The sequence below is a fragment of the Talpa europaea genome (assembly GCF_964194135.1).
Source record: "Talpa europaea genome assembly, chromosome: 10".
Classification (NCBI taxonomy): Eukaryota; Metazoa; Chordata; class Mammalia; order Eulipotyphla; family Talpidae; genus Talpa; species Talpa europaea.
Genome location: NC_140077.1, coordinates 24,377,648 through 24,391,458, shown reverse-complemented (window position 1 = coordinate 24,391,458; position 13,811 = coordinate 24,377,648). Strand labels below are relative to the sequence as shown.

Here is a 13,811-nt window from a genome sequence, read left to right as displayed (position 1 = left end):
TAATGTAAAAATTTTTTTAAAAATGAAAAAAAGAGAAGTCCAGAATTAAGGCGGCTCATCGCTGTGGCCTTCTACACAAGACTTGTGATTCTAACATTGGTTAGCTCACACTTTAAACGGTGGACTCCAACCCTCGCGCCACACTAACTGTTCATCAGAAGTGTGATCATGACCACAGCCATCAGTTAGTGGGTGCTTTTAGGTGCCAAGCACAGTTTAAGTATTTGCAAGGGTTAGCTTACAGTCCTCATGCAGCACTATCAGGTAGGCAATATTATTTGCATCATTACAGATGAGGCAATAGAGGAACTGGGGTGAAGGCGTTTGCCTGAGATTGCACAGTTGGTGAGTGGCAGGCCATGGGGCTCTGTAACCCAGTAAACCACACAGCCTATTTTAATTTCCTCCAGACAATCACATGTCCATCAAAAGCAGCTCATAATGGAGTCAGCTTTAATTTCTGAAAAAAAGAAATCCTGTACTCCCCTCCAAAGAAACAGGCCCACAAGTTGAATGGATGTCCTCAAAAATCGTTCAGCTTTCTTCCCCAGAGACCATACTCCAAACCACAGAACTCTTGCTGCACAAGAGGCACAGTACTCGTCTCCCTCCTGGCCCCCTGCATGCCCCAAAGACGCTCAGTTCAGGGGTTAGCCTCAACAGCCACCCAATACTGCAAGTTCCTACCGCATCTTTTAAAGCCTGAGCATTGTTGCCAGGCTCCTGAGCACATGAGAAGTTTTTGAAGAAAATTTCACTTTGAAGTGATACAGGACTATGATGTAGCTCTCCTGCTTTCTCCAACTTACCTCTAAAAAACTAAAGGTTGCTAGAATGCAGAACTGGAAGGCTACTCACGGGCCATGACAAATGAAAAGATAAGCTTCCTCCTTTGTGATAGTGGCATGGTTCTATTTTATCCCTCTTCTGTTTCCTCCTTCTTGCTCACATGCTCTCCTCAGTTTTTCTCAACTATGCTGAGAGTGACTGCTACTTGTGGATTAAGATGTGGTTTCTGGGCCTCCCTGGTAGAGCAGGGGTTAAAGTCTCAGTGCTATCAAGCTATCATCAGCCACCACGGCATGAGTTCGAGCCCCAGCCAGGGAGCTACCCACATGGCGCAGCAGACCTCTCTTGTCTTGCCCGCTGCTCCCCTCAGCAGTGTATTTCAGTCAATCTGACTGTTCTTCGCCCTACTTCGTCTCTGGTGAATCCTCTCACTCCCAACACCTCTGGCCTATACCTCAGCTCTTATTTACATAAATAAATATTAAAAAATAAAAGTGGAATCAGGGAAGAATCCCTGGAGGAGGTGGTGTTGCTTAAAACTGCAAAGGCACCTCAGAAGATGAGAAAGAGCAAACCAAATTATAGGAAGAGCATATAGACAAGCATGCAGAAACACAAGTAAAGGGGGTAGAAGGGGATGGGACTGGATAGTAAACACAGCCCAGGCCCTAGGAGTCCTGTTATTTTCTTATTGTAAAGATTTTAGCTGAAAACCAATGGGGAACAACAAAAACATTTAAATGTAGCAGCTGACTCAAATGAGTCAGCTTACTACCAAGAAACAACCACTAAAAGAAACAACCATTTACCAAGAAACAACCACTAAAACTTAGTTGTACTAAAGTTAAGGAGACTATATTTGACAGCCAGCTCCTTTAAAGGCAGTTCAAGGAAGTAGACCCATTTAAAGGGGTCCCCTTATCAGTCTCTAGGCCAACCATTGTGAGACTGGTATACCCATTTACCTTTTAAAATCACGTTTTATTGACAGTCAAATGGGGTTCCTTTAACTTGCTAGGATCACGCTTGAAAGCTAGAGACCTAAGAAATAAATTCAACCCACAACCCTGGCTTTTTTTAAATATTTAAATTATTTGTCAATATTTACATGATGGTAAATTTCACACAAACCCCCTAGATCTCAGTTTGTGAAAAAGCAGAAATCTGGCAACTATGGAACTATATTCCCTTAGGGCAACAATTAGCACCAACTAATGAGCCTCTATCATCTCTACATGAGGAATATGCCCTCCATTTAGCCATAGTCCCCACCACAACCTATTGCTCCAACACAGAAACCTAGTACCAGTTGTCAGTTACCATTCTTGAAGCTACTAATTTTACTACTACCTCACCCTCAAGTCAAATTTATGTTGCCTCCTGACCCTTTCATGCAAATGCATTTGTGACCACTGTTTTATTGTAAAAGTTATATAGAACAAAATTATATGTAGAAAAATTTTATGACTAGGATTATTTGCCCAGGACACTTATGTTCCCAGGTTAATTATCAAAAACACCCATTTTACTCTCAACAGTGTTCCAGTCTGGATGATAAATTATGTTGTCTTTGATGGAGATGGGGGTTTTGACAAAATACTTAGTAGCATAAAAAGATGCTGATTTTTTTTTTCTTTTTTACTAAGGGAAAAACTGTCTCGAAAGTTTCTCCAACTTTTACCCATGGACAAGAACACAGTAATTTCCTGAATGTTCACTGAACATTGTTAACCTTGCACCTTGGAATTGGCATCTAAACTTCAGGGCAGAAATTGAACCAGCTCATCAGTAACTCAGAGGGAAATGCTCATATTTGTAAGGATGAGGCAACTGTTCTCAAACCAGTTGGTCATCAGATTCCCTGGAGGTTTTTTAAAAGTATAAATAGATCTCCACATGGGACCCAGGGGTCTATATATTTGTTAAAATTTCCAGAAAATTCAGGTTTGGAAACATCCAGAGTATGTTCACTATCCTATCCCCCAAAGCTCTTTCCCTGAATGAAGTTGGCATTAGGTAAAGGAAAAAATACTTAGACCCTACATTTTTAGTAACTCTGGAAACAACTTCAAGGACTTATGCTCCTATTAAAGTACACAGAAGGCCCTGGAAAGAAAAGTCCATTAGAATAGTATTCCTGTATTTTTTACATCATTTTTCATTTTCACACAATGTATGCATTTTCATCTTGGTTATAGTCCCCATACAATTCCCACCCCCCTTGTTTTGCTCCCACTCCCTCCTTCCCCCCCCCCCATAGTGTGTCTCTTGTTTATAGTTGCTTGTTGATTTTGATTTTTACTTTATTATAATTAGTCTTTTTCCTGGTCCCTTATTTAGGTTTTCTAAATTCCTGTTGTAAAAAATATATAAAATTTAAGGGCCTCCCTGGTGGTGGAAGGGGTTATTATTAAAAAACTAATAATAATAGGGCCTCCCCTGGTGGCACAGCGGTTGAGCGCTGGGCTGCGAAGCTGCCTGCAGCCTCTGCAGCGCTGGTTCGATCCCTGGCCGTGAGGCGAGGGACCCACATGGCGCGTAGACCTCTCCTGCCATGTCCGCTGCTCCCCTCAGCAGTGTGTTTTGTCAGTCTGCTTGTTCTGCTCCCCGCTCTGGCTCTGGTGAATTCTCTCACCCTCCTACACTTCTGACTGTACCCAAATTTAAAAAAAAAAAAAAAACTAATAATAAGAAATAAATAAATAATAATTTTTTAAAAAGGTGCTCCTGGAAAAAAAATGAAATAAAAAACAGGAAAAAAAATAGTATTCCTAGATAAACTCATGCCATTTGCAGCATCATGGATGGAACTGGAAGGGATTATCCTAAGTGATGTGAACCAGGCAAAGAAAGGTAAATACCGGATGTTTTAACTTATATGTGGAATATAGAGAAACCAAACAAAGGATCAGACAAGGATAACCTTTAAAACAGACCCTTGAAAGCTAACCAGAGACTGAAACATCAAGGAGGGGATGGGAAGGTGGTGGGAGATTGAGAAGGTGGGGGACTGTGGGTGCTGTGGTGGTGGGAAAACTATGGCAATCACACCTGAGGGAAGAAAATCCACATTGTGAAAAAACAACAAGGGTGTAAAATAATGGTATGTCATTAAAAAAATAAATTTCCTTCTCTTACCAGAATAGTGTTAAAAAAAAATAGAGCCCCAATATTCTTAGTCCACATCCTTGAAGATGCTATCCAAATGGAGTATTGTAGAACTAACTCAACAGGGTTATTCCTTGTCGCAGCCAGAAATCTCAGAACTAAAAGTAGTCTATTACAGAAACCACCTGCTTTAAGGTCCTGGCATCTCTCCTCCTGTGTTCTTTAAGATAAATCTTATTCTGTCTGTGGGGCCTCCCTGCTGGCCTGGGGTTTAAGTCTCAGCGCTATCACCAAGACCTCACTCCCTGGCCTGGGACACACTCACATGCGCAGCAGACTCTCCTGTCTCACCTACTGCTCCCCTCAGCAGTGTATTTCAGTAGATCTGCTGTTTTACTCCCCATTCTGTCTGTGGTGAATCCTCTCACCCCCGCCCCCCACACCGACACCTCTGGCCTATACCCCCGGTTCTTGCATTTGCAGAAATAAAAAATAAACTCTCTCTCTCTCTCTCTCTCTATATATATATATATATCTTTTCCTGTGTGTTCTTATGTTCTAAATATTGTAAATATCTGTTTTGGGTAAGCACCTGAAATTTTTTTCACAAGCAGGTGATAGAGCATAAATAATAACAGTTATAATTCAGCATTATATAGAGCAAGGCTGCAAAAGACATTTGGAATTCAAGTTCAACCTCAGTGCCACATGCCTTTACTTTAACCTAATGGCAGTGTCAACATAAGAATAAATTTAAAAGATGCTCAGCTGGGCAACAAAGCAGGACCCAGCCTTGAAGGGTGCCTTTTAGATGTCAAATATGAAACCCAAACTTTCAACTCAGTTTGTTGTGGTCCAGGCAGTGGCACCGCCTTCTATTACACATTACAGCCACAGAAGCTGTATGAGATTATGCATGTTGACCTGAAAACCCCAAAGATATTTCAAACGTTCTTGGTTACTCTGTAACCATTTTCTAAGGAAATAAGGCAATAAAACAAGGTTAAGGTACTTGTAGACAAGTTGTGCCTTCATCCGGCTTTACCTCCTGCTTCATGCGTGGTGTAACAGGAAGCTATTAACACTCAGGGTGGCAGTTCAAAGAGACCCAGTGCTCTCTTAGTCCGAAACCACTTTTTCTTAGGTAGGAATATAATTGTAAAGCAGGTAGCAAAACAGTATAGACTAATTTATTAAGAAGTCATTGAGTCTCGGCCTCCTTGGTGACGCAAGGGGTTGAAATGCAACCTATGAAGCAATCTACAGCCACTGCAGCACAAGTTCGATCCCCGGCCAAGGAGATACACACATGACACAGCAGACCCCTCCTATCTCGCCCACTGCTCCCCTCAGCAGTGTATTTCAGTAAATCCGCCTGTTCCATTCCCTACCCTGTCTCTGGTGACTCCTCTCACTCCCTATACCTCTGGCTTGTACCCACCCCAGTTCTTGTATGCATAAATAAATCTTAAAAAAAAAAAAAAAAGGTCATTGAGTCTCTAAAGTTTCCAGCAAGCCCTTGCTTTTAAATAGTTCCAAAAATGGGGGCCTCCCTGGTGGCGCAAGGGGTTAAGCATAGCACTTTGAAGCTATCCACAGCCTCTGTGGCATGAGTTTGATCCTCACATGGTACAGCAGACCTCTCCTGTCGTGCCCACTGCTCTCCTCAGCAGTGTATTTCAGTCAGTCTGCCTGTTCTGCTCCCCACTCTGTCTCTGGTGAATCCTCTCACCCCCCGCACCTCTGGCCTATACCCCAGTTCTTGTATGCATAAATAAATAAATCTTTAAAAATAAATAAATGAATGGAAAATAGTCTGGAAAGTTTTGCAGCAAACTTGTTAACAGGGTTTGCCTCTGGGAAGTAACATTGGGGAGGAACGTGGGGAAGCTTATTACCTTACGCTTTTCATATTTTATGTGATTTGATCTTTAATGACAACACCAGGGGTTTATATCAACATTTTACTGAAGTATAACATGCAGACAGAAAAGTACATATCATATCTATGCAGCTAGGTGGATTCTCACAAAGACGCACCTAGGGAACCAGCACCAGGTAAAGAAAGAACATTACCTGGACTTCCACAGCCCCTACCTGCTTCTTTCCTGTCACTGATTTCTTTGCTATCAAGATCCTAACTTCTAACACTATAGATTAATTTTGCCTGATTAATTTATTATAACCGGATTATATAGTATTTACCCTTTCATGTCTGGCTTCTTTTTCTCAATTCTGAGTGTGTGTATCTCATCTAAATATTGTGAAGAGTTGTGATTCCCCACTCTGCAGTGGTGTTTTAGATCATGGAACTAACGCACCATTTATCCATTTTACTGTTGTTAGACATTTGAATTGTTTCAAGTCTTGGGCTATCAAGAATAATGCTGCTTTGAAAAATTCTTAACATAGCTTTTGATGCTATGTGGACACATTTTTGTTGAGTATTTAACCAAGAAGATGGTAGGGTCTTAAGGTCTGGATATGTTTAGCTTTAGGAGCATGAGTATTTTTTATAATTTTTAAAAAAGAAATGAATGTAAATCATTACTTAATCACCTAAAATTTAATCTAACTATATACATTTTTAACATCTTTTTCTCACACAGGTCATGCTTAAGTTTAATTGTCTTATCTGATGTGATAAAAAGTCCTATCTATAGGGCCTCCCCAGTGGCACAGCGGTTGAGCGCTGGGTTGCGAAGCTGCACACAGCCTCTGCAGCGCTGGTTCGATCCCCGGCTGCTCCCCGGCCACCGGAGGAGGGTCCTGCATGGCGCGCAGACCTCTCCTGCCGCCCGCTGCTCCCCTCAGCAGTGTACTTCGGTCCTTCTGCCTGCTCTCCTCCCCGCTCTGGCTCTGGTGAATTCTCTCACCCTCCCACGCTTCTGACTGTACCCAGTGCTTGTATAAATAAATAAATATTTTTTTAAAAAGTCATATCTATAAAAATTAGGTCCTGAGTCATTAGTCAAGAAACTGGGCTCCAACAAGACCAGTGTTTTTTCAGAAATCATTTTTAGGGCCTCCCTGGTGGTACAGGGGTTAAAGTCTCAGCACTATGAAGTAATCGCCAGCCACTGAAGCACAAGTTCTGTCCCCGGCCAGGAAGCTGACCCACATGACACAGCAGACCTCTCCTATCTCACCCATTGCTACCCTGAGCAGTGTATTTCAGTCAATCCTCCTGTTCTGCTCCCCACTCTGTCGCTGGTGAATCCTCTCACCACCCACACCTCTGGCCTACACCCAGTTATCATATGCATTAATAAATAAGAATAAATCTTAAAAAAAAAGAAATCATTAATGTTTATGGCATTTACCAAGAATGCAAGGTACTCTATATGTGGAGTACACCACAGGCCTCAGCTACAAATGAGCATTCCAGCTCACCCACGATGAGGCTAATAATACCCTCAATCATGCAGGAGGTTGAGTGCCATGCAGAAGTGACCTTTTTGGCCCACGCTTGCATGGGTACATTTCCTTTTGGCCTTGGCTTGGCTGCCACTTTCTGATCCAGCATTGGCTGGGCAAGGTATCCATTACCAGGCCATCTTCATTTGCCACAAAAACTGCTTCCAAATCCTCCTCCTCTCTACCTAGGCAGGCTTTTCTCTCTGGCCAAACCTTCAATTCCTCAGCTCCTCACTGTCCACATGAGCTTGGAATCCCACAGCTGTGCTGTCAGTTCTCCCAGATGGGGCCATGGCTTCTGACTTTTAGGATAAACGGTGCTGCTCTCTGAGATGCTCTGAGCTCCAGGAGCACTCAGGCCGAGGCGAACGCAGCGGCAAGGCCACCCGGCAAACTCTCATCAGCTCCAGAGGCTCTGGCTTGAGGAGCCCAGGGGGGTACTCCCCTCCCTCCCATTATGCTTGCACTGCCATTAGTACTTCTTGGAGCTGTGTGCTAGGAAATAACATTACCAGCGAAGACTTATCAGGAGGCAGAATATAGCAGTTAATGCTGGCTGGGAGTTAGTCTGCCTGATTTCAAATCCCAGCTCTGCAGCTTACCAGCTACGTATCCTGTGTGCTATGGCATGGGTTTATAGGGAGTTCGGGAGATAAGAGTGCATACCTAGCACAAAGCAGACATTCAAAAAATATTAGCTGCTAGTAACATAGTGTGGCATAGAGATTAGGGCTATGGGCTTTAAAGCCAATATTAAGCCAAAGTCCAGCTCTACCACTCACTACTCTATGACATGAACAAAATGCTTAACATTTCCATGCCTCGGTTTCCTCATCTGTAAAATGGGTATCTTAGGAGTATCTACCTCATAAGATACTTGTGAAGGCTACTGAGAATACATGATGCACTTAGAACATTGCCTGGCATATTAAAAAAAAAATCACACATACATTTTAATTATACTTATTAACACAGGTAGAGTATTTCTCACACAAATCTTTCAAGTATAAACATAGGCTCTTATGATTAACATGATTCATTTGGACACAGATATTTATAAAACACAAATATGTGAAAACATTACCGTATTTGTTTTCTCAGTCATATTGGGAACACTCAATCAGATTGAATCAACCAATGATTGATGGTATAACTAATGCCATATGAGAAGCGGGATACTTTTTAATAATTAAAAAAAGAGAGTTCTCCTACCCACTAGGTTTGCTTATTTATTTATTTTTAACTCATCAGAGAACTGAACCCCAGAGAAGGCATGTGACTGGCCCAGAGTTGCCAAGTCTGAGCTCAGGACTGGAGCTCAGCTTGAGTCGCTGAGGTAGATACCTGAGCAGACAGATACCTGACCATGCAGAGTTCTGCCAGTGTCCCAGGCTTTCTTCTGAGAGAGATTGAAAATGAAATCATCCTTTAAAAATTAATTTTCTGGGCCTCCCTGGTGGTGCAAGGGGTTAAGACGCAACCTATGAAGCTATCTGCACACACTGCAGCATGAGTTCGATCCACGGCCAGGGAGCTACCCACATAGCCCAACAGACCTCTCCTGTTAGCCTGGGAGAGTGTGATCTCAAGGGTTAGCCTCCTCTTAGCCATCTGCCAGGCCTAAAAACCCTTCTGCCTGCTTCTTCCTCAAAGATCAACCAACAAGGCTGGCATCCAGGAGGTTGGGGTGAAGAGTATCTTCGCAGACTCAAGCACTCACTCATGAATCCCTTTAATTCATTCTCTTCCCCCTCTTTTCTTGTATCAGCTATGATCAGCTGGAGCAGCTAAATATTTCCCAGGTGCATGATTTCACTGAGCAGGGGAGGGCAAAGCAACAGCCATTAATGCATAATCAGCCTTCATGTGCTTTTCTTGCTTTTCATAACGGACCCACAAGTCCTGCTCTTTTGACCTTTAGGATATGATGAGTCTGGAAATAATTCTCTTACAAAATCAGAAAAAATCCTCTGGGCATGGAGTATCCATAACTAAGCTCCCATTAGGACAAAGGACACAAATACCATAAAACTAGGTGGGTCTTGGTCTTGGAGAGAGGGGGAGTCAAAGGGCAAAAAGCAGCTCTGCCCACCAAGAGCATCTTATCTCTGGCCCCACCCCTTCCTGTCTTTTGTCAGTTGCTGGGAGAGAAAAACAGTCAACATAAACTGAGCAGCAGTTTTGGGTGTGCTTCATTCTCTGAGGGTTTCCCTTGAAAGCCACTAAAAATAAATATATAAAAAATTGACATGGGGGAACTCAAGGAGATAGACAACTGTAGATTTCCAGCAGGAACTGACAGAAAAAAAAAAATCTCAGGACAGCAGCAGATGTATGGCTGAATCACCAGAATTCAAAATATCTTTTACAACAAGATAGTAAATCATCAGAATTCAAAATTATCAGAATTCAAGATGGAAAAAGTCAGTGTATGTCCATTTAAAGTTGACAATCCGGATTGAAATTTTAAGTTTATCACTAACATAAATGAAAACATTTAGGAGCAAAAGCAACTATGTGCACTCACACATACACACACAAATGTGTTCAGCATGATTCTGTTCAAAACAGGCAATATTGAGACATGGTGTGGAGGATGCATATTTAGGTGGTAAAACTAGAGAAAAAAAAAACACAAGCAAATGAGGAGGTGATTACTTTAAGTCAGGATAGGATTACGTGTAGCAAATTTCTGGGGTGGTCAAGAAATATAGAGCATTTGCTCTATAATCACTTGCTATTCACTTCTACTTTATGACATTTTATTTCACAATAAAAATAAGTTAAAAAAGAAAAGGAAATAATTTCAAGTACACAAGATTACAACGTTACATTCAGAAGCTTTAGCAATTTAACAAAAGACTGGAGCCAATACCAGAAAAATTCATGCAAGAGAAAGCAAACATAGTTATTTAAACAAAAGGCAGTCCTCTCCCAGTCTAATTTTATGGTTTGCCTTGGTGTGGAGACTCAGAATCTACACAGGCAAAACCATATTAGAAAACCTTATATGCTCAAGATGATAAACGTAGCACACCTACAACAGAAGCTGTGCTTGTCACTGCTCACACCTCCTCACCATTACCACTGTTTACAGAGCACACACATACCTTAACTCCTGGCACTGGCTGATCTCCACGGCAGAGACAAAGAAAGCAACCTCAGAGAACAGAAGGCTCACCTCAGCACCAGCTCAAGAAAGCAAAAACCAAACCAGTACCAGATCTCAGAAGGCCACTTAAGGGCCACTTGATGACAACTTTCTCATTTCCAGGAGACCCACTTTTTTTTTTTTTAAGATTGATTGATTGATTGATTGATTGATTGATTGATTGATTGATTTATGCAAGCACTGGGTACAGTTAGAAGCGCAGGAAGGTGAGAGAATTCACCAGAGCCAGAGCGGGGAGCAGAGCAGGCAGAAGGACCGAAGTCCACTGCTGAGGGGAGCAGCGGGCGGCAGGAGAGGTCTGCGCGCCATGTGGGACCCTCCCCAGGTGGCTGGGGAGCAGCCAGGGATCGAACCGGCGCTGCAGAGGCTGTGGGCAGCTTCGCAACCCAGCGCTCAACCGCTGCGCCACCAGGGAGGCCGAGACCCACATTTTTTAACATGGTAATAATGAGATGAAACAAATGACTGTCAACATGAGAGGGTCACCTCCTCTGACTCACTTTCAATTTTCAATTAGGCACCTAACCAGGGCATTATCAAGACTGGCTTCTCTAGACCATGATACCTTGAGAATGGAGTTATATCCTCTCCTTTCAGGGACCCGAAGGCTTTGCACACTTTCTGGAATTTGGTATGTTCATTAAACATATGCTAATGGATGAGTAAATGAATGAATGAGTGAAGGAATGACTATATGAAGATACAGACTAGTGAATTTACAGTATTATATCTTCCATCCCAACCATCATTTCTGCATGGTGCCACTTGCATTAAGACTTCTAAGCTGGGCCTCCCCAGTGGTACAGGGGTTAAGTCTCAGCATTATTAAGCTATCACCAGCCACTGCTGCATGAGTTCAAACCCTGGCCAGGAAGGTAATCCACATGGCGCAGCAGACCTCTCCTGTCTTGCCTCCTGCTCCCCTCAACAGTGTATTTCAGTAGATCCACCTGTTCTGATCCCCACTCTGTCTCCGGTGAATCCTCTCACCCTCTGCACCCTTGACCTAAACCCCACTTCTTGTATGCATAAATAAAATTAAATCTTAAAAAAAAAAAGACGACTTTCAAAAGCTGCTAAAATGACAGGTGGTAACCACCCTATTAACAGAGTGCCAATATGTCCTCTTTTAAAAAAAAAAGTTTCACATCATATATAAATTCAGCAGTGGAGTGGAGAGGTTAATTATAGACACAAAGAGCAGGGATAAATGGACTATGAGGTAAGCGAGTCTAAATGTGCCTTCCTGGGCAAGCATTTATTAATAAGCCTGCAAAGATTTACTGGGCACAGCCAGGTTCAGCTCTGTGCCAGGTTTGGGGGCAGGGGCCCAGATGAGGGGAAGGCACAGTTCCTATGCTTGAGGAATTCCATGGGGGCTGGGGAAACTGTGTCTGCCTACAAGGATAAACAGAAGGGCCCTGAGGATGGCAGGTGGAAGAGGAAATGAAGACCTAAAATATGCACCTGCCCTTTGTGGGGATGAGATTGTCAGAGAATCTCCTACAACTCCACTAGGCCCAGCTGGAAGGCAAGGTCGTTAGGACTGCAGCGGGCAGCGAAGCCAAGAGGGGCCCCCCAATTCTTTTTCCTCCTGCACCTCTCACCACACTTCTTCAACCGCTGGAAACAGGAACTTAAAATCAAAATGGCCCATAGGGATCTTCCTGCGCCCTCTCCACCCTCCCCAAGAAAAAAAGGATGTTCAGAAAGCGCAGGGGCAAGTTTAGAGTCAGCTGAAGCAAGCAGATGCGCCCAGAATGGAATGTGAGGTGAGGAGTTTAGGGTGTGCTTTTTGCTCCCTATTCTCAGCCAGTCAAATAAGATTTACTGGCTGCCTTCTAGGTGCAGACAGTGAAGGTAGCACTCTCAGCAGGTCATGAAGCATGCTTGTGGCCAGGCTCACTGCCCTGGTTCTCCAAACACTCAGGCTGGGTTTTCCTCCCGGTTCCGCTTCTTTTGAGATGAGGCTCTTGGAAGAAGTTTTCAAGCACAAACCTCTTCTCCCGACACACACACACTAGGTGGAAACCCCAGTGCACCCCAGCATTCCGGAGAGGAAAACGGTCGAGGGGTTGATAATGCGGGAAACGCAAGCACGGCCACCACCCACAGGGCAGAACTGTCCTAGGGTGTCTATCGCCTTTGTTTCCAAACAGCCAACCTTAATTCCAACAGGCGCAAGGGAGGAGAGGACTGGCCATGGATCAGGTCGAAAGGAGTAAAAATTAGCTGTTTCGGTTGTTTTTAAAGTAAATCTCACTAGGTCTCCCCCCACCCCGTATCGTCCGACCCACTTCACCTCCTTCCCCAGGTCTCTCCCGCAGCTTCCAAACTGCTCTGCAGCACCCTCGGCTTATGAAAAACAGGGAAGTGGTATCGCCCAGCGTGCGGGATCTGGGGGGGCGGAGGGGCTCACCCCTCGCCGGCGAGGTACGCCCACACCCCGGGCAGCGCTCTCGGGGTGACCTAAAACTGTCTCCCCCACCCTCGAGCGCTGGTTAAGGGACCCCCCGGCCGGCCGCCGTCTGGCCCCGCAGCGCGCGCCTGGGAAGCGCAGAAGCGGCCGGCGGGGCCTCCGCGCGCCGCTCACCTGGATGCGCCCGGGCTCCCCGCTCCGTCCCGCGCTCCCCGCTCCGCCCCGCGCCCCCCGCTCCGTCCCGCGCTCCCGACACCGCCGCCTCGGGCAGCGCCCGCGGGGCCCCAGCCCTCCCGCCCCGCTCCGGGACGCGCCGCTCCCCGTGCGCCCCAGGCTGCGCTCACCCGGGAAATGGAGAGCGGCTGCTCGAAGTCCTTGCCCCCCACGAGGCGGAAGCCCCACGGCCCCGGGCCCTGGAGAACGATCTGCTGGGTGGTCATGGCGCGGCGACAGCGGGCGGCGACTCGCGGGGACCGGCCGGGCAGACGGCGCACTGGGCAACTCGGGCCGCGTCCAGAGACAGAGCGCGCGGCGCGGGCCCGGGAGCTGGGGCGGGCGGCGGAGGGCGGGGGCGGCTCCGCCCAGGTCACGGCGAGGCAGCCACGCCCGTCCTCCCGCCCGCGGCCCGCAGCTGCTCCCCGCCCAGCGGGTCCCGGGCGTCCCGCGGGAGGGACCGTGGAGTGAGGCCCGGGGGCCGGGTTCTCTGCAGCTCCTGGCCGGACCCCACCCCCGTCCGGGTCCCATTCTCTGCCCGCCGGCTGCTCCCGGCCCGACGAGGGCGCTAGCTGCGGAGAAGCCGGTTCCGACCCAAAGAGGTGGTGGTTAAAAGTTAAGAAGTTGGGTGCCGGGGCCTCCCTCGTGGCGCAAGGGGTTAAGCACCGCACTATGGAGGAATCCGCAGCCTCT

At 45.7% G+C, this 13,811-nt stretch overlaps 1 protein-coding gene across 1 annotated transcript in view; it reads right to left on the bottom strand.

Annotated features, from left to right (window-relative positions):
• PDLIM1 (PDZ and LIM domain 1) overlaps nucleotides 1–13,345 on the bottom strand; it is a gene marked incomplete at both ends in the record, with an annotated part of 42,547 nt that extends 29,202 nt beyond the window's left edge. Inside the window, one exon of the mRNA XM_084246100.1 lies at nucleotides 13,250–13,345. Coding sequence (XP_084102226.1) covers nucleotides 13,250–13,345 — 96 coding nt within the window. The remainder of the gene's footprint in view (nucleotides 1–13,249) is intronic.
• Nucleotides 13,346–13,811: the final 466 nt, after the last annotated feature.